Source organism: Fukomys damarensis, unplaced genomic scaffold (genome assembly GCF_012274545.1).
Source record: "Fukomys damarensis isolate Sample0158 unplaced genomic scaffold, DMR_v1.0_HiC HiC_scaffold_16, whole genome shotgun sequence".
In the NCBI taxonomy this organism is placed as follows: domain Eukaryota; kingdom Metazoa; phylum Chordata; class Mammalia; order Rodentia; family Bathyergidae; genus Fukomys; species Fukomys damarensis.
Window position 1 is genome coordinate 110,262,684 of NW_022900928.1, and position 24,918 is coordinate 110,287,601.

At 34.5% G+C, this 24,918-nt stretch overlaps 1 protein-coding gene across 1 annotated transcript in view; it reads right to left on the reverse strand.

Annotated features, from left to right (window-relative positions):
- Window positions 1-24,918, reverse strand: part of Kansl1l (KAT8 regulatory NSL complex subunit 1 like) — a 110,462-nt gene that overhangs the window by 19,647 nt on the left and 65,897 nt on the right. The window contains exon 6 of the mRNA XM_010616055.3: window positions 8,155-8,359. Within this exon, the coding sequence (XP_010614357.1) occupies window positions 8,155-8,359 (205 nt within the window). The remainder of the gene's footprint in view (window positions 1-8,154; window positions 8,360-24,918) is intronic.

Below are 24,918 nucleotides of genomic sequence, written 5' to 3' on the forward strand. Positions count from 1 at the left end.
TATAGTCCAAATTTGCCAAAGGAATATTAAAAATATATTAATGCTGAATTTAATCATATGCTTTTTCTGAACCAACTGAAATGATCACATGGATTTTCTTTATTAATTTGGTAAATTTCACTAAAGGATTTTTAAATATCAAAACAAGCTTAGATTATTTTTGAAGAGTCTTGAGGGTTTTTAGTAACTTTTTCAAACAGCAACTGTTTTTGCTGACTTTCTGTAATATTTTTTATATTTAATTTATATCTTGTTTTCTTTAGGATTAATCAAATATTTTGTTACATTTTTCTCATGTTGTTTTATTTTATGCATTCCTTTTTTTTCATTTAATGGTTTGCCTCCTAGAGATTACAACATGGATCCTTAATCCATTGATTTTTACAGTATAATACAGTACTCCTTTTACCATCTTCCTCAAAAGCATTAGGACATTAGAACACCTTGACTCTGCTCACTCACCTTTTTCTGTGTGTTTTATCATTGTTTGGCATCTTAATCCCACACATATTTATAACACTATACAATATTACTCATTGTTTTTGTCATCAGTATTCATGTATATTTTATCCTTTTGTATCCAACCAGTTTCAAATCAGGGACCTTTCATGTGTTAGGCAAACGTGATAAACACAACTCTGTGGGGACTACACCTGTCCCTTTTCATTACTCTTAGCTCCTACCTTCAATTCCCTACTCTGGAGCACAACAGTGTCACAACAATAGAAAAACAGCAAAATACCAAAAGTCACAGTCTTTCCATATCACAATAGATTGCTACTAAAAGACTTCTGTGTCTTTTTCTTGCTGAAGATACTTTGTTGTTGAAAGTCAGCACTCTCACATGGCAGGAGCTATTATGTACAGTTATTAAAACATTTTGTCCTTTAAAAAGGCAAATGAAAAGAACAATGCACTTTAAATCTGATTCAATTGTAATAATGAAAACAATGCACTTTTAATTTCAAAGATGGTGGTTTACATAACCATTTTCTTTACCACAGGTTTTCTACAGGGAAGACAAAACAACAGGGTAACTAACTAATGCACACTCTAGGAATAAGAATGTATGCTAAAAAGCAAAACAAAACCAACCAAGCAAAAACTTTTAGTCAAATAATGAATAAAATAGTTTAAGCAATGTTTTAAATTATTTAATGAATTAAATTTAAGGCATTTTTCTAAAAATTGTATAAAAGTGAACAAAGCTATAAGATTTTAACATTTTAGCATAGATTTTCTTAAAAAACATTAAAAGGTAGGCAAAATAATACTGGCTCAGTTGTCGTAAGATTTTGAATAAACTAATGATACATTATTTCTGTTTGCTAAGCAACCCCAGAATTATACATATAATTGTAAAAAAACACTGCACTCATTCATATATTCCTATGTTATTAAGTAATGTAGAAAGTGAATTAGTGAGATTATAGCATTTCGTATTTATAGGAATGACAAGTCACAGAGCATGTCTACTATCAGTCTTTTCTTCATCTCTTGTAAACATTAATGATTAACCACAGCACTCTCTTCCCCTATCCCAGACGTCAAGATATTTCTCAAATGGAGCTTTAGAAAGCCAACAGCCAACTGCAACAGGCAACAGAGATGGAGACTATTTGACTTTCCTTGAAAATGGCTTTAAAGAATTAATACATCACACAGAGAATGGTCCATAGAGAAAACACAATTAGGGCTGTACAAGTTTCATGTATGCAATTTAGGATTTATTTGTGTTCTGAATGATATAATATTTTTCACTCATCTATCACAATGGAGTTTACAGACTTGTAAATCAGATGACATCAAGTTGGATGTCAATTGAGGTTTGGTATTCTCCCATGTCACTATCAGGACCTGCCTAGAACAGTTTACAAAGTCTAATTGGCAGTACCATAAATTTGCTGGGCCTCTTCTTCCTCTTCTCTTCAAAACTTTAACCATAGCAAATCATATATCAATTCATTTCATTCTACTACATAATCATTCCTATTCTTTATAATCTTACATCCAATGTACCAAATAACTTCATGATTTCCATTTCTCCAGTCTTCCTACTGTAATTGTGCTGCTGAAAGATACCATATTAATCATTCAGAACATTTTAGTATTTCGCTCCTCTATGTAAAAATCCATCCCTCTTTCTCCACTGTTCTTCTAATCACTGAATGATCATCATTATCATCAACCTCATTCACATTTGAAAGGGTTTATATGACACACGCTGTGGTATACACCTTTTAAATGCAACAACTGTATAAGTAGCCTTGGTACCCTCTCCACTGTTTAATTCAGCCAATGTCTTCACTTGGAGTTAACACATGCCCCAAAACAGACCCCAGGTGTAAGGTTGCTTAATGATAACTGTTACAAATCTCCCTACAATTCCCTTTTACTGGTGATGTCTATTTCTCCATTCCCTTGAATCTGGCCTGGGTCAGTGACTGCTTTGTCCTATAGAAAGTGGAAGGAAATAATCTGGCCATCATGGTGCACACCTGTAATCCCAGCACTTGGGAGGCTGAGGCAGAAGGATTGCTGTGAGTTTGAATCCAGCCTGGATTACCAAGTGAGTTCAAGACCAGCACGAATTATAAAGCAAGACTTTGTCTCAAAGAAAAAAGAAAAAGGGAGAGGGAGGGAAAGGAAGGCGAAATGACGTTTGATACCTGGGGTTTAGGCTTCAAAAGATTTGTCACTTTTTGTCATCACTACCCTGTTGTATCATGGAAGGAAGGCACCTTAGCTCATGCAGATACGATGTCACAAGAACTGAGCTGTCCCAGCCAATAGGCAGCATAACCACCTGGTAGATAACTGAGTTAGGTCCCTTCTTCCAGCTCAGCTGACACTTCCAGCTGAACATGGATAGGTATCCTCATCCTTTTTATGGATGAGGAACATAAGATAACTTTCATTATTCCATATATTACTATTAGGAAGGAGAACTGGGCCAGGCATAGTGACTCATCCCTGTGATCCCAGCTACTCAGGAGGCTGAGGCAGGTGGATCAAAAGTTTGAAGCTAGCCTGTGGAACTTAAGAGACCCTGTCTCAAAATAAAAATATTTTTTTAAAAAAGAGTTGGTGATAGCTCCATGTTAGTAGAGTGCCTGCTGCCATGCAAGAGGCCCTAAGTGTGATTTCCAGTATTAAGAGAAAAAAGGAGAAATGAGATTTCAATCCAGTGTCTTCTAGCACCCATACATAAAATCATTATAATGCTCTACTTCTCTGTAGGAAATAGTTTTTAGACCATAATTTGGTACCTTTCAAATTGATACATAATTATACAAAGCATATTTTCTCAGAATGTATAGCTATACAAGCTATAAATTTTTCTTTCTAAGCTATAAAAGTCACTAGAGTATAGAACTGTCAAAGTGAGGAACTCCTCAATCAAAATACTTCCCACTGCCTAAAGAGATTGCTGGAGCAGACGGAGTGCAGGAGGAGGTGCGGCACAGACAGGGAAGAGCTGGCTTCCCAGTAGTGTATTATCTTCTTATATGAACTTTAAACCACTTACTTTTTTCATTTAATCAGACATCTCTCATACCATGGAATTAACTTATACTCTATTTCATTGTCATTATCTGTTACCTCGGTTCAGATCTTTCTATTCCTTACCCTCAATGTAGAAGAAAATATTATCTGGAATTATGTGTTGAAATTAAGTCATGACTGTGGTGAAGAAAGAACCCTTCTACATTGATGGAAATGTAAACTAGTACAATCATTATGGAAATCAGTATGAAGATTTCTCAAAGAGCTAAAATTAGAAATTTCATATGACTCAGCTATTCCCCTTCTAGATATCTTCCCCATGAAGATACTACATACTACATATGATACATGCATACCAATGTTTATAGCAGCACAATTTATAATAGCTAAATCCCAGAAGCAGCCTGTACACCCATCAACAGATGAATGGCTAGAGAAAATGTGATATCTATATATAATGAAATCACTACTCAGCTATAAAGAAGGATAAAGTCAAGACATTGGCCCAGGCCTCTCTCTGGCCCAAGTCTGGTTGAGAGAGGGTTCCTATGCCCGCGGTACCTGCTATAGAGGTAAATGCAAAGATGTCAATTTTCCCAGTTTTTGTGGGGGACTTTGTGAGGACAAGGGTAGTGTATGCAAACTCTGTCCCAGGAATCTGGTCTCTTTGCTTCACTGTGAAAATAACTACTCCCCAGAAGAGTGGCAGATGGAGGCAGGTGGACCTGTCATGGTAGCACCATTTCCCTTTTTCCATTGTCCATTAGTTTGCTTTGATCTGCACATACCATCTTTCCTATTCATTTTGCCTCAGTGTGAAAGCCCTCCTCCCTTCAGAATACTTTCTTTCTCAGTGACTCCTCTAAGCTTCTCCCATTCCACTCCTCCTCTAGTCAGCCAGGTTGAATCAGTCCTCTACTTATAGCATTCTAAGCCTTCTCTAGATAACATCTCCAAATCTTTCCAAACTCCTCCTGTAAACCAATTCCAAAGGCTTTTGAACCTAGTGCAGTCACACCAATGACCTCACTTCTCTGGTACCAATTTTTTGTATTAGTTTTCCAGTTACTTTGACCCAACACCTAACACTGAAAAGGAGAGGTTTAATTTGGCTCATGGTTTAAGGCATTTCAGACAATGACCAACTGGCTTCAAGGCACAAACATCATGGCAGAAGGTCATGGTAGAGCAAAGGTGCTTAGTTCACAGCAGCAGCAAGGAAGAGTAAGAGAATAGTGCCAAAGAAGAAAGGGCAAGGGTCCAGACATGGACCCCCAAAGCCCTGCCTCCCTGATCCACCCATACACACCCAATAGTGTGCTTCACCAAACCTTGGTACATCTCAACGCTAATCCAAATGATGTTCCACCCTAAAAGGCAGAGAAAAGCAAAGCAAATTCTTTCTCTGTTTTTGAGATTGGACATTCCATCTGCTGTCTTCAGACATCAGTCTACCATCTATCTTTCAGTCTTTTCTCTGTGGAGCCCCCGAACCATACAAACATTCTTACATGTCTTTCTGTGTTCCTGTATAGTCATTACTCTTGGGTAGGTTTGTAAAAGTAGAACTTCTGGTTCATAAGAACAAATGTGCATAGTGGTACATCATTATATTTTTAATTGCATTTCCTTGCTGAGTAATGATTTTTTAAACATATTTCGTGTTTACTGGCCATTTGGATATGCTCTTGTAGGAAAGATCTGTTTAAGTCTTATACTTTTTATTTTTCAAAATTTTTATTGATAAAATGTATACAAAAAATTTTCCATTTTAACCATTTTGGGATGTACAACTCCACGTTTATGCCTATTTTTGTTACATTGATATTTCTTTTGTTAAAAGGCATTAAAAATATATAATACATTCACTCAGGATTCAAAATTTGTTGCATATATAATTATACCAATAATAGGTCAAATGTCTTCACTGAGTATATTCCCTTTGACTTAATATTGTCCTTAAATTAATACAAGTTCAAAATTTTATCAAAGACCAAATTACCAATCTTTTCTGATTAGTGATCTTTGTACCCCATTTCAGAAGTCAACTACCCTAGAGACATGATGATACTTAACTATTTTCTTCCAGAGGATGGTTTTTCATTCACATTTAGGGCTATGATTCACTTTCATCTTGAAGAGTAACATGTTTGCAATTGAATATCTTCATCAGTCCACTTCCTGCGTATACATTTTGGGGGTTTGAAAACTTTCTTTTATTTCATCTTAATTTCAGTCTAAGCTGATAGTGTTTCTGTGGTATAAGATGCTCAAAAACTTGAGGGACTCCCACATGTCAAGAGGACCCATGTCACCAGACAAGAGGATTCTTTAAAGATTCTCTATGGATAGCCTATCTCTAGTCTTTCTTCTCCTGAGATAGTTGACCGGGTCCTTGAATCATACATTTCCTATCTCTGGTAAACATTTATTCATGCTCTGGCTTTTCTCTGCATATGTTGTCATTTTTTGAAAGAAGTAGTGAATTTTCCAAATCCAAACTGATCTTACCTGAAATTCTTAACTATATGTACAAAGTCCCTATTGACAAATAATTTTACTATAACAATTTTGTAGGTCTGCCATAGCAAGATACTACAAAGGAGTGGCTGAAACAACAGAAATTCTTGTTGGGGCCCTGTTGCTGTGATGGTGAGATATGGGGTAAGGGAAATACTCTGCAATCGTTATGATTAAATCTCAGCCTTTTGTTGTGTTTATGTCCCTGAGCTATGACCTTAACAATTTGTGTGTGTGTGTGTGTGTGTGTGTGTGTGTGTGTGTGTGTGTGTGTGTATTTTCTACCCCATTCCCTTAGGTACTGGGAGTAAGAGTGTGAGAAACAATCTCCTGCCAGGTTGTAGGAAAGCTCTGATAAGATATTTTGCCATTAAGAGTAATCTTTGATGGGTGGGGGGATGTAGCTCAGTGGGTCTGGAGTTCAATCCCTGATCCCCCGAACCACCCCCAAAAGAAGAGTAGTCTTTGTTATACAGAACACCCTGGGCTTATTTCACAGTGGATACGCTTCCTCTTACCTGCCAACACCACTAGAGGTCCTTCTTGGATTTTCACTGAAAACCCAGAAGGGTGAAGTGTAGGCACTCACCCATAACTATGGCTCTAGGAGTTTCTCACTCTCAAGTTAGTCAATACTCAGGCGAGGGCAATTTGCCAATATTATGATTTAATTTTTCTTAGTAGTTAGCACATGGTTATAGAAGATTCTGCTCCAGCTCCAGGTAAACAGACCTTGGCTGGGACTTTCTGGATTTCCCTATCCTTCCATACTTCAGGTTAGCAGTCTGCCCTGTAACCTCTATTCTCTGATGGGAAAAAAGATGAGTATACGCCTTTGTTTACTGAAAGTTTTAATACTGATTACCTTCCCAGGCCATTCTTTTACATAATCATCATATGTAAAACATTTAAGACAAACAATTCTACTTATGAGTAGGAAATCACAAAATTATATTTCAAAAATGTTACTTATCCATTGTAGCAACTGTAAAGAAAAATTATTGTGGGCAGGTGTAATGGCACACACCTGTAATCCAGCACTCAGGAGGCTGAGGCAGGAGAATCACCACAAATTCTAGGTCAGCCTGGGCTACATAGTGAGTTCAAGGTCATCCTGAACTACACAGCAAGGCCCTGTCTCAAAAATTTAAAAAAAAATTGAATAAAAATAATTTATCAAAACTTTAAAAATCATTTCCCCATAAGTCAATTTAGGAAACATCTTTCAAATAATGAAATAAAACAATTATTTAAAGAATATTTTGCACTAATAATAGCTTGAGTAGTAAATGGTAAAAATCATTCTTTACAAAAACCTATTGTGATAATTCACATTCTTATTTATAATTGGATTTAACAAAACTGAAAGTTGATTTCTAATGAAGCAAAGATGTTGGTTTCTTTACAAGTATATTTAAAATAGTTAATATAGTCACAGTCAGAAAAAGGTACAGTAGTATTAAATAATACCATCAAGAAAAATTTTAAAGAAGTATATTCATCTTTTTTTACAAATAAAAATATGCTTTTTAAAAATGAGTGTTTTTAATGAAGGATATTTTTCTCGTATAAGTGTAAGCATGGACATGTAAAGTATACCGCTTATGTTTCAGAAGAGGAAACGGATTGCTCACAGGATTAAGAAATACAAAACCTGAAAACAAAAGCATCACTTCTTCCAAAATAACTCATAGTTGTGAAGATTTTCTTTACATGAACAACTATTCATGAGAAATATACAGCATATCCCCATTTCCTTGTTACCCTTTCTAGTACATTTTAATTGTTTAAATTAGCATGAGCAAAATAAGTTTTTAAAGTTGGGGTAGGAAATGCTAGGCATAGCTCAGTGGTACAGTGCTTGCAGGAGACCTAGGTTCAATCCCCAGCTTCAAACAATAACTATAACAATCTAAGGATTTGAGAAATTTTAGAGTACAGTGCTATGTTTTATGAATTAGTAAATTCTACTTATGTACTGACAACACCTATTATATAATTTAAAACCATATTTTTAAATTTTCTACCTGTAATTATTCTGAATAACTGTGCACAATCCTTTTGCACTTATATATGAAGTATACTGATAGTGAATTATTTGTTTATATTTTTAGAAGGTTGACTTACCTGAGGAGCCCAATAAAAAGTGGGGCTCAATCTGTAGAGTTTTCGTTTTTGGAAACTCTGAAGTGGTCTTGTTCGGGCTGCTGTGCTCATGATAGTCAAAGATGGAGATTTCAATCTTATCCTGTCTTTTTTCCTCTTCTTGCTGTGCTTCTGATTAAGTAACCAGCTAGTGGAGGAAGAGAGCTCCTCTAAATTTTCTGAAGAACTGAAATGACATGAAATAATTGGGGGGGAGGGATAAGAAAACTAAATGTAAATTGCCCTGGTCCATTATGATAGAAGAGCATTAACTTTTGCAAATAATTTGGCAATAATTGATGAAAAATTTTGTATCAATATGGAAGTACATATTCAAGTTGCAAAAATAACTTCTCCTATTTTCTCCTGTAAAACAAATTTTCCAACAGTTAGACAATGCTCTCGAGTTTTGTAGTCTATCACTGTTTTTAGTTATAAATCAGTAATCCATATATATTACTTTTACTACATAAATTTTTCTGCATAAGGGTGAAATTATATATGATTAAAGACTAAAAAAATGCTAGTCTCATCACTGTCATGCAAGTTGCTCTTAAGCACTGAACACCATTTCAGTGGATTCTTAAATAGTTGTTATACTATTCTAGAAATTTTAAAAAGGCTTTTGATGATTACAAGCTGTAACCCTAAAGTAATGAAAATATCACACAAACTACATTGAAAATAAGTATAATTATCCTTCATATTAATTTTTAACATATTTATTTAATTTCACTTATGCTAATACATTGCATATAAAATAAGCTTTTTAGGCACTACAAGTTATCAATTTCAAACTTATTTATGTAGGTTAAAACTATTATGTTTGGTATTCTAACATTACCAAGTAAATCTGCTCTATGAGATACCCCACTAGTCAACAAGTTCCAAATACGCTCTTTGGTTCAAGTAGGAATGGTATGTGATGGTAAACATAAAATATTGTTTCTCTATATCAGTATTCTCAGTTTGGAGTAACATTTATGGTTTTTATAAAATACTTCATTAACTTGTAGAAAAGCACACAATTCAAGAATGCTTTACATTTTTTAAAAAAAGGAATAAACATGCCTGAATGGATTATGTTGGTGAAACCAAAAAGAGTACTTCAATATGGAAGTTGATTGCTACTGTAATACATTCAACAAATACATAATCGAGTACATACTACTGGTCAGTACAGGGGGAGAGTTGATGACAACTATTTCACTTTTTTACATCATTTTATTTAGCCCTTCTATTTTTTTTAGTGTCTTACTTAGACTGATAATTTTGTTTGGTCCAATATTTCATTACTTTTATCTTCTGTGAGTTTACCAATGCCTTATTCATCTGTTTTGTTATCGCCCCTGATAGTATTGCAAATAAATTATATATGTGGCTTTTAATTTCCACCTCTTCGATGCCCCATGGATCAGCTTTTGGGGAGTTGGGAGTTTTTGCAGGCATTTTGTTTCTTGTCTTCTCATGTTTCTGCTTTTTGTTTGGTGCACTCATGTGTGTGTGTGTTTGTGTGTGTGTGTGTGTGTGCGCGCGCTGCGGCTTTTGGGTTGATTGTAGTGGAAAGCTTTGTTTTTAGTCTGGAGATCTCTTTAATTAATGTCTACTTTTCATACTTTGCAGTCCTTCCCTCTGGGCATGGCTTTTTACTTTTAAATAACTAACATATGTCTCAGTGACAACTTCTCGGGGATGTGTCCTTGGCAGTTATTTTGCTTCCCCTTTCTCTGTTCTTCCACAAAGTTGCTTCCCCTGCCTAATCTTTTTGCAGGTATTCAGTCACTTCCCTTTGCCCAGCATTCTCGTTTATAAAGAGAAGTTGCACCTAAATGACTAAGGCAGTAACTGCTAAGTAATCTTTCTTTAGATGTACAGAACCCAGAGCATCTGGTAAATATCACAATGTGTTACTGTTCCACCAACTAACAAAGCTGTGAGGAATGACTTGCAGAAGAACTACAGAAACTAGCCTTGAGGTTGAAGTCTGTTGACATGTTCCAGAGAAAAAAGAAAAAGGTGACACATGCCCTGGATGATGAAGCCCCAATTCAGCACACAGCCTTCCTGCCCGCTGTCTTACTGTACCTGTTCTCCCTCCTTACACTGCCCTTTGTCTCCTAGGAACTTTGAGCAAAATATTCCCCTCTATCTTTCAGGGTGCATGCCCTTGAATAAATGATTCCTTCCATCAACTTGCCTCTCTTGAATATTGGATTTTGAGAGGTAAGCAGCCTATAACTCACTTTGGTCACAATAAATCATTCTATTAAGATCTTCTGTCAAGTAGTTATCTAAACAAAGTTTGAGGTAGAATGCTATTTTCAGTTATAACAGATCTAGTCTCATATCCTGATGTTATTTCCTGTGACATCAATACATATAATATATATTGTATATAGAATACTTTAATTGCACCAGTAATAAAAGTAACAACCTGTTGAAGAAATCACTATGGAGCCGAGCAATCATGTCAAATATAATTAAAAAGCATACAGGATATCCAAAATAAAGTTAGGCACTAGGCATGCCAGGTAGCTGTCATGGAAGTTAAGTCTAGGCCAAGAAGAATACAGGTTTTATTAAGTAGCAGCTATTAGAGGTAATCATGTTAGGAGAGGTAGATGTAGATCCAACAAAATAAATTTTCTTCCTCTGGCATACCAGAAACAACTTTAAGAAGCTTATGTAGGCTTTTTAAAAGAAACTTTGCTTTAGTAATATCTAACATACATTGAAACTGGAAACTGAGACATAATTAACCAATTCCTCTATTAATAATTCTCTAGTTGATTATAAGGCTTTAGAGTCTCCCTTTCACCAGGGGGCTTATCCCCAAAGAAAGTGAGCCACCATCCCAGTGTTGAATGAAAGCATGTACATTGTTTAAAAATAAATGGAAAGCTTGTCATTCATTTCATTAAATATTATATTTTAAATTGTGTAAGGTAAGTGAAACATTAATAAAGAAAAATGGCTTAGTTTTATTCTTTTAAGTATGTTCCCATTTGTGGGTAATTTATCCTTAAATTCTAACATTTACTAATGAATAAGAGGACTTGTGAAGTTTCATCAAAATTCATCTTTCTCTAATAACGATGAAACTTACTGAACATCAAAGATATGAAATCTGTTTTATTACTAATGTGCAAACTATATTATTTCACCAAAGCTAACTTGGTATATAAAGTATTTTCATAAATAATGCATGGAGGTTGCTGAAAATGGTTATTGCAAATCACTGACAAATTCACTTATTTTATCCAATATTTGTCAAACAAGATATATCATGTAAAGGCACAAATTCCCAATGATGAATGTCATCATATTGTAGATCTAAGATATACCAATAAGCTTAAATGAAAAAAAAAAAAGGTAGGGCAAATATTTTGTAAAGAAAAGAGGTGGGGGGGGTCAAACAATGAGCCTCAAAGAGAAGTAAAATGAGAGAAAATTCCTGAGGATATTCTGATGAAGACTAGAGAAGCCTGCTCACATGACTAGGTCATTTCCTTGAGAGATAACAGAATATATAGGAAATTATATTTAATGACACAGAAATTTAAAACAAAGACATCATTGGTAAATCAACCTAAGACACCATTATTACATGACATTCTTTTAAAAAGTCATGATAGCAAAAGAAGAAACAGTCCCAAGGGGGAAGAGAACATTTCAGTGAAGGATAATGCTTAGCATTCTCAATGAATTTAAGTGCAACTATGAAACCTAAACACCAGAAATTAAGGATGCAGTGGGCACTGCCGAATACTGTCAGATAAACACTGTCAAAACAACAATCGACATATAATGTGTATACTAACACACTGTGAAAATTGCAAGCTTGCTAGTGGAGTAGTATCTGATGAGGCAACACATTACTTTCCCTTTTTTTATTTTTTCTTTTAAAGATTTCTATCTGGAAGCTACAGAATAAGATTTCCTGAACATAGTATTGATCCTTTATGTTACAGGCACAAAACGTGGCTTGAAAACACATTCAATAACGAAAAGGAGTAGTAGTCAGGGTGGGTTTTCAGACTCATGTTTTTGCCATTTTCACTGTTACCTTCCTCATCCAAGCTGTGATGATCTACTCTCATCCACTACCTGCTATATCAACACATTTGGAAAAATTAATCTGATCCCATCAAACCATTCTACCTACCATTTTCAACTGTTCAAAAATCTTTCAGAGCCTTTCCCATTGCTCTGAAAAACTTAAAATCATAGTCTTTTCAAAGGCTCAGACTGGTCTGGCCCCTGACATTGCTCTCTTGCCCCATCCTGCATCACAGTCCCTTTGTTCTCTGTAGACCAAGCACACTGTGTCCTTTCATTTCAAATAACTCCCACTGCCTTATTCTACAAGACCTATGTATATGTAATTTCTACTTCCTAGAATCTTCACACATCTTCCTTCAGGTACATAATTTCTAATAATCACTTTGCTCTGAGTTCCAAGGTTAGTTCTTCGGGGAAGTATACTTTTATCCCTACATAGTGTCCCTATAAAGACTAGAAGGTCAAATCCCCTCACGAGTTACAAGATGTGAGGCCTATTTACCTTACCTACATACCATTTTTTGTGGTGATAATTTTACCTTTATTTCTGTAGTTATCTCATTAATTTCAGTTTCTCTTTCTAGATTTTCACTAGCATAGGCTGTATTTATTTTGCTTACTCTTGCATATGAGCTTGTGATATTGTACCTTGCAGGTAGCAAGATGATCAACAATTATTTCTTGAATGAACAGAAAAGTACATATCTAAATAATTAGTTTGGTGTATGAGAAAAAAAAGCATTTTACTCCCAGAGCCAAAACGAAGCTCTAAACAGAAGGCTATAAAAAAACCTTAAAAATATGATAGAGTTTTATATTGCCTTGACTTTCATTCTGTATCTCTAACTGTGGTTTATAAAAGTTAGTTTTTAATAGTAAAATAGGATGATATATAGCCTAATCACAAAGTTGTAAGCAAATAAGAGTTATATTTTTGATTTGTAAAACAGCAAGACATGAGAATCTAGACTTTACAATTTCTTCCAACTTTTAAAAAGAAAATGCCTAAAAGATTTACCTTATAATCAAAAAGTCATTTCATTACGTTGAATGTCTGTAATACTTAATGACCTTTAAAATTACAGGTTTTCTATTGTAATTCTAGAAATCTTAGCAGTTAAGATATTTATGGATTACAATAGGCATTCAAGTTGCTTTTATAGAATACAATTGGAAACTTCAAGTGAATTTTTATAATGTATTATTATAGTCTGATTACTAAAGGAATCAAAGTTTCCACAGTAACTTGATTACTCTCTCTAGATATTTTATTAGAAATCACTACTATAACCAATGCTATAAAAATAAAACTATCTATTATTAATAAATAAAGCAATGTAAGAATATGGGAATATATAGAGAATATAGCTAATTTCTTGGTATAATCTTGATAATAGTGGATAGAGGTGGAGAAACATCATAATTTCAATATGTATTTTCAAAATAAACCCAATGAAGCATTCCAGTGAAACATTATTCATTGAAAATTATTCAAGTATTTAATAATCTTTTGCTTAAGTCAAGATGTATTATTAAAAGAACTGAGAAAAACTTTACAACCATTCTTCTTAAATACTTTTAATAAACAAAAGATGTTTGAGCCCAGTTATAAATTTAGAATGTTAGAATCATAAAAGTATAGTATACGCTTCATGAGGTTACCTTTATCTCTTGTATAAAGAGATAATCTATAATGATTATTTTTAAGTGTTTTGTATATTATCCTAAATCCTCCTCTTTATATGTTATGTATTTACTAAATTAAAATCTGGGGAAATTTTATAAAGCATGGATACAAGTTCTTGCACTTAATATATACTGTTTATAATGGTGGCTTATACATTTTTAAATAAAGGAAAAGAAAACAATTTAGATGTATATACTATGAAATTCATTGGCACACATCTTCCACTGCATAAGCTTGTTTCCTTAGGAAAGATGAATTGGAAGAGACTAAATCTCAGAAAGATGTGGGGGAAATAACAGATAAAAAGGAGATGCCAAGGGTTGGGGATTTAGTTCAGTGGTTCCGCCACCTGCCTCACAAGTGCAAGGACCCAAGTTCGATCCCTGGCACCAAAAAAAAAAAAGGAGAGGCCAAGATCATTAAATAGGCAATTGTAGGTGTTTTGTTTTATTTTGTTTTACCTCAAATTGCTGGACAATAAAGAACCCAATTATTAAGAAAGTTATACATTCCATTTATATTAATTATAATGCTAATAATTTGAAAGGATGAATTTCCAATCAAACTTTATAAATTACAACACAGTAGGTGATTGTTTTAGAAAATGCTATTTAACAATATGTTACAAAAATGCTCCTGGAATTTTGGAATCTAATATATGTACTAAACTGTATTCAATGTGCATTGTAAGTCACAGAAAAATAAGCAAGGACCTTTTGTATATTAGTCTGAAAGATCCACATCCTTAAGATAGCCTATAAAGCAGGAATTGCTCAAAGAAGATCACCTTTGCCTAGCAGGACAGTGAGCAATGAACAGCAAGGAAAAACAGGTCAAATACAACCACATGCTACACTTCTGTCTTCAGCCCCTCCCCATAATGTATTTCTTCCTGTCTTTGCTTTAAAATATACTATGAAGTCAAGGAAACTATGTTAAAGGAACAACACAGAATAGGTACTCAACAGAGAATTTTAAAATATTTTAATGTTTTTAATATTTTAATGTTTTTCCCCATACACCATTCTCATATTAAATATACTTAAAGAAAAGTAGCAGCCGGGCGTGGTGGCACACACCTATAATCCCAGCATTTGGGAGGCTGAGGCAGGAGGATCGCTGTGAGTTTGACCAGCCTGGGTAGCCTGGGCTACACAGTGAGTTCCAGATCAGTCTCAACTACATAGTGAGACCCTATCTCCAAAAAAAAAAAAAAAAAAAAAAAGTATCACTACACGCTGAGAATAATTAGAATATGTCTTCTTAAAGAACTGTGATGTCTTCTTAAAGAACTGTGATAATCTTATAGCTCCCCATAGAAACACAGGCATATATTACCTACACTTGCTGTACTTGGTTGAATAGTGTCTCACTAATGTTCATGTCAACCTAGAACCTCCTTACTTGTAAATAGAGTAAAAAGAAAAACAAAAAAAGAAATAGAGTATGTACATATGTAATTAGTGAAGGACACACTGGCTGTGCTTAAGTCCTAAATTTAATCGGTAGCTTTCTTATAAGAAGAGATACATACAGGGCAGGTTTCTGTATGACGACAGAGATGGAGTTTACAGTGATACCTCTATATCCTAGAAGGAAAGTCAAAGACTGCATACAACCAACACAAGCTAGAAAGAGACAGATTCTTACCTAAAGACTTCAAATAGTATTTTAAACCACAGAGTTAGCTATAATTCTTTCAGAGAGCCTGTTTTAGTTACTTTCTCATGATTGTGTCACAATAACTGACACACATAACTTAAGAAGGAGAGGTTTCTTTTGGCTCACATTTATTAGATTATTCAGTGCATAGCTGGCTGGTTCCAAGGCAGGAAGGGCATGGTGGAAGGGTCTGATGGAGAAAAGCTGCTTACATCACGGTGGACAGGAAGCAGAAACCAAAGACAAAATTCGGGTGGGACTATAACATCCAAGAAGGGACCCAGGACTCACCTTTTCCAACTAGGCTGCACCTCCCAACAGCACACTCACCACGGAACACTCCATTGGATTATTCACTGGGGTGTACAGTACCCCCATGATCCAGCCACCCTCCAAAAGCCTTGCATTTGAGTGCATGAGAGCTTTGGGGAATATTCCAGGTCCAAACCACAACACAGCTCTACAAAACTAATACATCCAAAGGCATACACACCCAAGAATAAGTTTTTAAGTGATTTATAATGTCTATTTTAAATATTTCCTTTTTTTCAGTTGCAGCTTTGATGAATTCAACCTATAGTATCCCAACATAGGCAGTAAACTTCCCCCTACTTTTCCTCATGTCCCAAATCCTGAAGGTGTTTAATTTACTACATTTTCCTTGATACATCACACTCTCGGATAACACAATAACAATGGGGATGGCAGCAACCAATTTTGAAAGATCTAATATAAAGTAAGATTTAAAGATTTAAGATTTTTAGCTAAAATGGCCCACTAAAGACATTAGTTTTTCCCCAGCTGTCAAAAACAAACCCTCCTGAATGACCAACATATCAAGATCCATATACTAGTTGGTAATGTGCCTCAACCATTTATCCACTCTGTATATTAAGTAGGGGGGACTATATCCCTTACTCAAAAACATTTCTCTTCAATTTCAGCACTAAGAAAATGTGTTGAAATACACTGTAAAATTACATTCAAAACAAGATAGTTTCTCACCAGGCATGGTGGCACATGCCTGTAATCTCAACACTCAGGCGGCTGAGACAGGAGGATCACCCTGAGTTCCAGGCCAGCCTGGGCTACAGAGTGAGCTGAAGGCCAGCATGAACTACACATTGAGAACCCGTCTCAAAAAACAACAGACAAACAAACAAAAAGAAACCCAAGATAGTTTCTAAAAACACTAAAGTACACCAAAACAGAAAATAAATGTATTAACTAAAAGATATAAAGCAACATCCAATAGATAACATTCATGAAAATAATACATAAAAAGTATATAAAGGGAAATATTCTGAGCAATAAAAGTGATATCTTTATTTTGTGAACTTTCTACTTTTGCTAAAATGAACTTGTATTATTTTTACAGTAACAACAAAAATATTACTTAAAATGGTAACCTTTTTATTAAGACTTCTTCTAATACATTTTTAAATGAGTACTGAAAATAAAAGAGATGTAGGAGGCATAGTAAACAAATATAATTTATGGATTTTTGTTGATATCCTGATTTTAACAATTATAAAAAGATTTGAGACATCTAAAAATTTGAATGTAGACACAGAATTACATGAGAGCAACAGATTATAAATACTAAATGTGACAAAAAGTAAAAGGGCTCCCCTTTGTCAAAGAAATATATAGAACTATTTACAGTTAAAATGAGAATCAGCAGAGTCTTCTTTTTAAATACTTTCTAGAAGTGAAAAATGTCAAGAATAGCTGAAATGAGTTAAAATCTTGAGAATCATTAAAGGTAGAAATAGGTGAATTAATTATATTATGTTTTTTGTATGTCTAAAGGTTTCTACAACAAAAAGTAAAGGGAAGGGCTGGGGATTTAGCTCAGTGGTTCCACTGCCTGCCTCACAAGTAGAAGGTCTCGAGTTCGATCCCTGGTACCAAAAAAAAAAAAGTAAAGGGAAGAAGAAACTGATTATTATAGTACTGTCTGCCTTTTCTCTCTGATTAAAGTGGTACTTTTTAAAGGATAAAAGCAAAGAAAGTAGGAAGCCACTATAACAACTGTTTTTCTACCTGAAAAATGAGGTCTAAAGGTTGTCAAACATTTCTATTTGATTGGAGACATTCTCAGAAAGATCACTATTTTTAATCTTAAGGAAAATTTGGAAATATAACTTTTTTAATAAAAATGAAAGCAAAAATATTTTTTAAATCTCATCTAAACAGAAATGTAGTTTGCATTATAATTTTGATTTGAAGCCTTTAAAAAAAATTTTTTTTGATACCAGTAATCAAACTCAAGGCCTTGCACTTGCCAGGCAGGTGCTGTGCCACTGAGCTACATCCCTCGCATCAAATATTTTTTCTAAAAATAATAATGTACCATAACTTTGGTATTCTGATTTTTCCACTTAAAATTCCATAATAAATATATTTGCATATGAGTACATGTTTTCTATACACATAATTTTAATGGTTTTATGGTATCAAATCCATTGGCTGTATCACAATTTATCTAAATATTCTCCTACATAACACTAGATTTCAGACATATGTTATTAGAGGTAAAAAAGGGAAAGTAAGAATTTTACAAAAAAAAAAACAATTTCTACTGGAACTAATTTAAAAACAGAAGAGGAAGTTTTGTTTCCCTATGGATGCCATACATTTAGCTAATACAATAATTAATGTCATTTATAATAATACAAAATTGTATTGAAAATATCTATTTGGAATACATTGCTAACAAGGTTTGCTCATAACTGAGAAGTGACTATTGATATTGGGAGGGCAAAAAAATTGCTTTATGTGTTATTAATTTACCATTTTGAGTGCAATTTTTCAATTATGATATCCAATTAGAAAAAATGGTTGCATTTCATGTGAGATAGTTACCATTAGTGGAAATAAATAGCATAGTAATGATTCATTGGTAGTTAATTTCCTATCACACTGAAGCATTCATTAAGGCAAAAACAAGCAACAAAAGTTTAGACATTATGTCAGACAGGCAAACTTCACTTTCTCAGAGATAATACCGATGGAGTAAACAATGATCAATTTGCATTTTGTCTTCATGTTAGAATGTCTGATCTATAAATTTATAACTACTTCTACAATCATACAATGTAATGCTTTATGTGTTTGAAGAATTGGTCTTAGTTATTCAGTTCCTAGTGACTCATCTCAAGCTCCACTGCCAGGATTAATAAAGCTTAAAAATCAACTCGAACATTTTTCTGGTGCATACTGCTATGAAATAAGAGATGGGGACTAGGAATCAATGGATGTACAAACAGGTGCTCTGAACAATAATTAACCAGATGAGTTTACTTTAGACACATTGTGAGAACAGATCAAGAGATTATAAAAATGACCTTAACTACTTTTAAAAAATATATAAAACAGTAAGTTCTATATGGTGCAAAAAATTAATACACAAGACAGGTGGGCATACTTTAAAATTTTAAACTTCACATAATGCATGAATTATGACATAATACGATGTTAAAGCTAGAATAAGTATGCTTTATTAGTAGAACGATCATTTATGAAGTTACCTACCTGGCAACTCCAACTACAAAGAATAAAGCTAAAATAAAGAAGCGGTAAGTCCGGGTCCACAGCCCCCAGGCCACACACTGATAGCAGTCTGAGGTGTGTTAGGAAACAGGCTGCACAGCAGGATGAAACCAGCAGGCAAGACAGCAAGCAAAGCTTAGTCTGTATGTAGAGCTGCTCTCCATCATGCCTGTCAGAATAGTGTCAGTGTTAGATTCTCACAGGACTACAACCCTCCTGAGAACTGTGCAGGTGGGGAATCTAGGTTGCAGGTTCCTTTTAAGAATTTAATGCCTGATGATCTGAGGTGAAGAGGAGGTGGTGTTCCTAGCACTGGGAAGTGGGTGGAAGGATAAACATTAGCAAGGAAGACTCTCTATCTCTATGCAGAGACCATAATTGATTGCAGGCTCCTATCAAAACTCCATATGAGTGGCAAGTGACAATTAGGCTGCGTCTGGTGGCAGGATTTCTAGTGGCAAGTGAGCTGATGTACTTCAACTGTACAGCTGCATTTGGTGGGTGACTTTACATCAGAATATAACACTTATTTTAGTCTACGCAAGGCCTGCCAATTATTTTACTGACTACATCTTTCCACACCTCTACCTGCACTGTGCACTTGTCTCAGTTAGAGTCTCAGTACACCCATAAGCTAGTCTAGCCTAAGTAAAAAAATGAAACATCGCTTGAAGAGTTTTTTGGCAAAGGGGAAAGACCTAATGATGACACAGAAGAGTCTAAGACTGCTTACAAAAGAAGGTTATATTTAAAAGAAAATATCAAGAGTTTTACTGAAATTATGAGTACAATGCAACAGGTGATTCATATTCTCCAAGCCTGCTTTACATAATATGTGGTAACCAACAATCCAAGGAAATAATCAAATCTTTAAAACTGCTTCACCACATAAAGACCAAACATCCTGCATTAAAAGACAAGTCTTGGAATTTCTCAAAAGAAAAAAAAAATGTGAACATGAAGTAAAGAAGCAATTATTGAAGGTTACCAACTCACACATATAAACACTGAAACCATTATTGTTAATGGCTAATCGCATTGCTAAAGCTAAGAATCCCTTTAGTATCAGTGAAGAGTTAATCTTGCCTGCTGCTAAGGACAATTGTGAACTTTTAGGAGAGGCCGTAGCTCAAAAGGTAGCATGTGTTCCTCTTTCAGCTAACACCATTAACTACACAAACTTATGAAATCAAAGGCAATACTTGGCACAACTGTTAAAAAGGAATGATGAATCACTGGTACATATTCAGATAATGATTATACCAACGCTGACAAGGAAACAACGCTTGTTTCTGTGTGATGTATTTTTCAGGAAGATGTGCATGAGGTTATGTTATGTACAACTTTGTTACTAAACAGCAACAAAACTAGTCAAAACTTAACACCTTGCAAGATGTGATTATTAGTTATCAATAACATTAAAGTACATGCCCTAACTCATATCTGTTCCTGTACCTCTATGAGCGGATGAAGTAGAGATCATGCATCTTTTCTTATACATAGAACTGATGGCTTTCTAAAGGTGCATCACTGAACAGAGTTTCTGATTTATGGAGTCACTCTAGAGATTTCTTTTAGAAATGGTCAGCACTGGCAGCACATTTCAGTGACACAAAATGGATCTCAAAATTTGCTTACTTTGTATACAACCTCTTCAATAAACTTAACCTGTCATTTCAGAGAAGAACAGCAACTGTGTTCAAGTTGGCAGATAAAGTGTCTGCATTAAAGTCAGATTGGAATTATGGGAGCAGTAAGTGTACACTGGGATTTTTCATGTTTTAAACACTAGTAGAGATTTTGAAAGAGACTAAGCCAGGAATTTTTTTCTCCAAGCTGTTACATGATCTTCTAATTCACTTTCAAAAGGGTTTGACCATTATTTCCCAGACCCCAGACCAGGAAGGAATGGACCTGAAACCCATTTGTCAATAAGGCAGGTGAACTGAATTTGTTTGTGCTAGAAGAGGATCACCTGCTTGAGATCACAAATGACAGCAGTTTTAAAAGTATGTCTGAGACAATTTTAAATCTCCATATGTTCTGGATTAAAGAAAGAATATTCTGAGATAAACCAAAACACTGAAAAGCTTGCTTCCACTTCCAAAATCGTATCTTTGTGAAGTTTGCTTAGAATGTAGTTGGAATGATTATCAAATGTGGTTTAAGACTTTATAAATTTTTGAGATTTAAATAATATAGAAGTCAATATGATTTTGAAGACTGTATAAAAAAGATGTAGGTAGTATCAAAGTAAATTTCCAAACTGCTTCTTACTTTTAAAAATACTTTTTGCCTCTAAAACATTCTACAAATTCCTATTATTGTATTTCTATGATTATGTCTGACATTTGTATTAATTTACATATTCCAGTACCTTAAAATTTACAACTAAATATAAGTGTACTTGCAGGTCATAAGAGGGCAGTAAAAGTACACTAAAACTATTTCCATTTCTCATTGCTCTCTATAAGTAAATATGAATGATTGCATCAGAAAAGATGAAATAGATCCTAAATTAAGACAGATCTAACAGACAAAGAAAAGAAAAAAGATCACACATTCCCTATATGGTACTTATAATATAGTACTATGTTACCATAAAGAAAGATAAATCCAAGTTATTTGTAGGAAAATATATGCACCTTGAGACTGTAAGATTAAGTGAAATGAATCAAACACACAAGCTTCAATATCACATAATTTCTCTTATAAGAGAACCACTGTATAAATAATCTTTTAAAAGAAATAAAAGAAAATAGGAAATGGAGATAGATCTTTTGCAAATATAAAAGGGACACAGAAATTGGGGGAGAGGGAAGGATATGGAAAGGAAGGGGAATGAAAAAACACAAGACATGTTAAATACATGTACCTATTCCCTAACAGCATATACTTCAAACATGTATTAATAAAAATCAGTGGATCAATACTCATCACCAAATTTTGAGTTCATATGTTGAAATTAGAATTAATTATTTATTTCACCATCAACAAATTAAATATCACATTCTTGTAAGACTATATTTTTCTCAAAGGTTCAGGATGAAAAATCTCATTTAAATAATTGTTTTCAAAACTGAAGGTCACTGTATCTTGTATTTGACTTTTTGAAGTCTAAATTTTATTTTCTTAACTTTTAAATGTTTGTAATACAATATATGCATTTAGCATAATTTAATTCATAAATGTGAAACATTATCTCCCTTAACTCCCCATTAAACTGTAACCACAACTTGGACCAAGAAAGATAATATCACCACCCAAGAAGTCCCTCCCCTCACATAGAGATCTTCTATCATACTTAATTCAAGAAAACTGAAAATAAAAAATGTAAATCTACTTTAATTGGCTTCTTAAATAACTGAAGGACTTGAGCACAATTTAAATCCATTTACCTTCCCACTGAGCTACATGCTATTGTTATGGACTTTTAAAAACCCACCAGACATATATTACTACAATAGTAATAAATGGTATTCCCATATAATTAGTTCATTATCATTTTTATTTGTTGTTCACCCTGTCTTGCTTCTGAAAATCTCCTTCTGGATCATTTTCATTGCCTGAAGTCTATCACTTATGGTGATCATTTGAGTCAACTTGTATACTCCTCCAATTTTGGTATGAAAACCTTTGTGACTCATAGACTAGAAAGACATTTTCTCCTCACTCAATTTTTATGTAAGCAGTTATTTTCTTTCAACACACAGAATATACCATTCAACTCTTCCTGGACTCCTACTGTTACAATTGAGAAGTCAGCAGTCTGTCTATGACTCCAATTAAAATAACAATTTTGACCTACCACTGACTGCTTTTAGACATCTCATTCATCTTTGTTTTTGTTTGTTTGTAGTAGTTGTTTGGGTAGTTGTTCTGTCTTATTTCTTTTTAGTTATCCTTAACAGACATACATACATTAAGTCTATTTTCTACTGCTCTGCTAGGGTCCTTTTTCCCCCTTTATTTAATGAAGAAACTTAAAAATCAAATATAGCCAAGTGAGATAGGTAATACTTGCAATTCCAATACTCTAAGAGGCTGAAGCAGGAAGACTACACATTTGGGCCAAACATGGGCACTTCATGACTTAATGAGACCTTGTCTCAAATATTTTTTTTAAAGAGTTAGGGATGTAAGTCAGTGCAAAGGAGCTGGGTTCAAGTCTCGTATCAAAAGATTTTTTTTCTTTAGCTTTGTTTATGTCTTAAAGCGTCAACCAAGTCAGCACCCTTGAAGTGTAATCTTGACACACACACACTTGCTCTATATCTCTATTTCACTGTCTCTCCATGTAATGTCCAATTCCTCTCCTTCCCCAGCATGATACTGAACTTCTCTGTCTAATATCTTACCTCATAGCTGACAAAACCAAAAGACATTTTTCAGTACCTGTTTTTGGCATCTAACACAACACATCATCTTTTCATCAAAATGTTTTACTTTGCTTTCAGTGTTTTTACTTTTGTATCTGCAATATATTTCACTTTCCATGTTTTAGGTTAAATTGATTTATAAATTATAGTCTATATTATTATAAATAGTAGAACCTGGAATCTTTACAAAACATTTGCTATGGTATATGATAGTTAAGCTTGGTTTGGGCAACTTGATTAGCTTGGGAACCTCCCAGAGGGTTGGTGGAGCACACTTCTGGATGTGTCTGGTGGATCAGAGGTCTGACCTTTCTGTCTGGGCCTTCACCCCTTCCTCTCCAGTGCTGTTCCCTACTCCGCTTCCCAGCTGACATGAGCTAAGCTTTCTTGCTCCACCACATCCTTCTGCCATGTTATTTCCATCTGGGAACCAGCTCACCATAGAGTAAATTTCTTTAAACTGTGAGCCAAATTAATCCTCTCCTCCAATTATTTATTTATTTATTTATTGCAATAGGGATCAAACTCAGGACCTTGTGTCTGCAAGGCAGGTATGGTGTCACTGAGCTAAATCCCCAGACCAATCCTCTCATCCTTTAAATTACAGGTGCCAGGCATTATATCTCAGGGATGAGAAAGTTGGCTAATGCAGTGTGGATAGAGTGTCCTCCAAAGGCTCATATGTTCAGAGGTGAAGGTTTTAGAAAGTGATTGGATGATTAGGGCTCTAACCTCACCAATGGAATGATCAACTGATAGATTCATAATCTGATATAATTATTGGGAATAATGGAAACCTAGGAGAAAAGGCCCGTTGAAAGAAGTAGGTTATAACTGTGTGCCCTTATGGACTCTATGTCATCCCTGGCCCCTTGTTCTCTTTCTCTACTTCCTGTCTTTCAGAAGGCAAGCAGCTTTCCTTTGCTGTGTCTTCTCACCATGATGTTCTGCTTTACTACAAATCAGGAAATGATGGGGCCAAGTGACCATGGACTGAAATCTCTAAAACTCTAAGTCATAGGAAAATCACCTACATAAGTGATTATTCTTAAGTATTCTTGTCACAGTAACAGAAGGCCAACTATCATAATATTTTAATGAGATTTAAGGAGTATCCCCAAAATCATTTATTTTACGTAACAGTTTTCTGGTTATCTGGTAATAAACTATTTATAAAAATGTCTGTTAAATTGAAAAGATAGAAGATATATGTTAAACAAAAATTCAAGTATTCTAGGGCTGGGGATTTAGCTCAGCGGTTCGGTGGCCTGCCTTGCAAGCGCAAGGACCCAAGTTCAATCCCCAGTAACCAAAAACAAAACAAAACAAATAAAAAAAAAAAATTCAAGCATTCTAAATTTATTTACCTCTTCTTTCACAAAACTATCTGTATTAAATCCT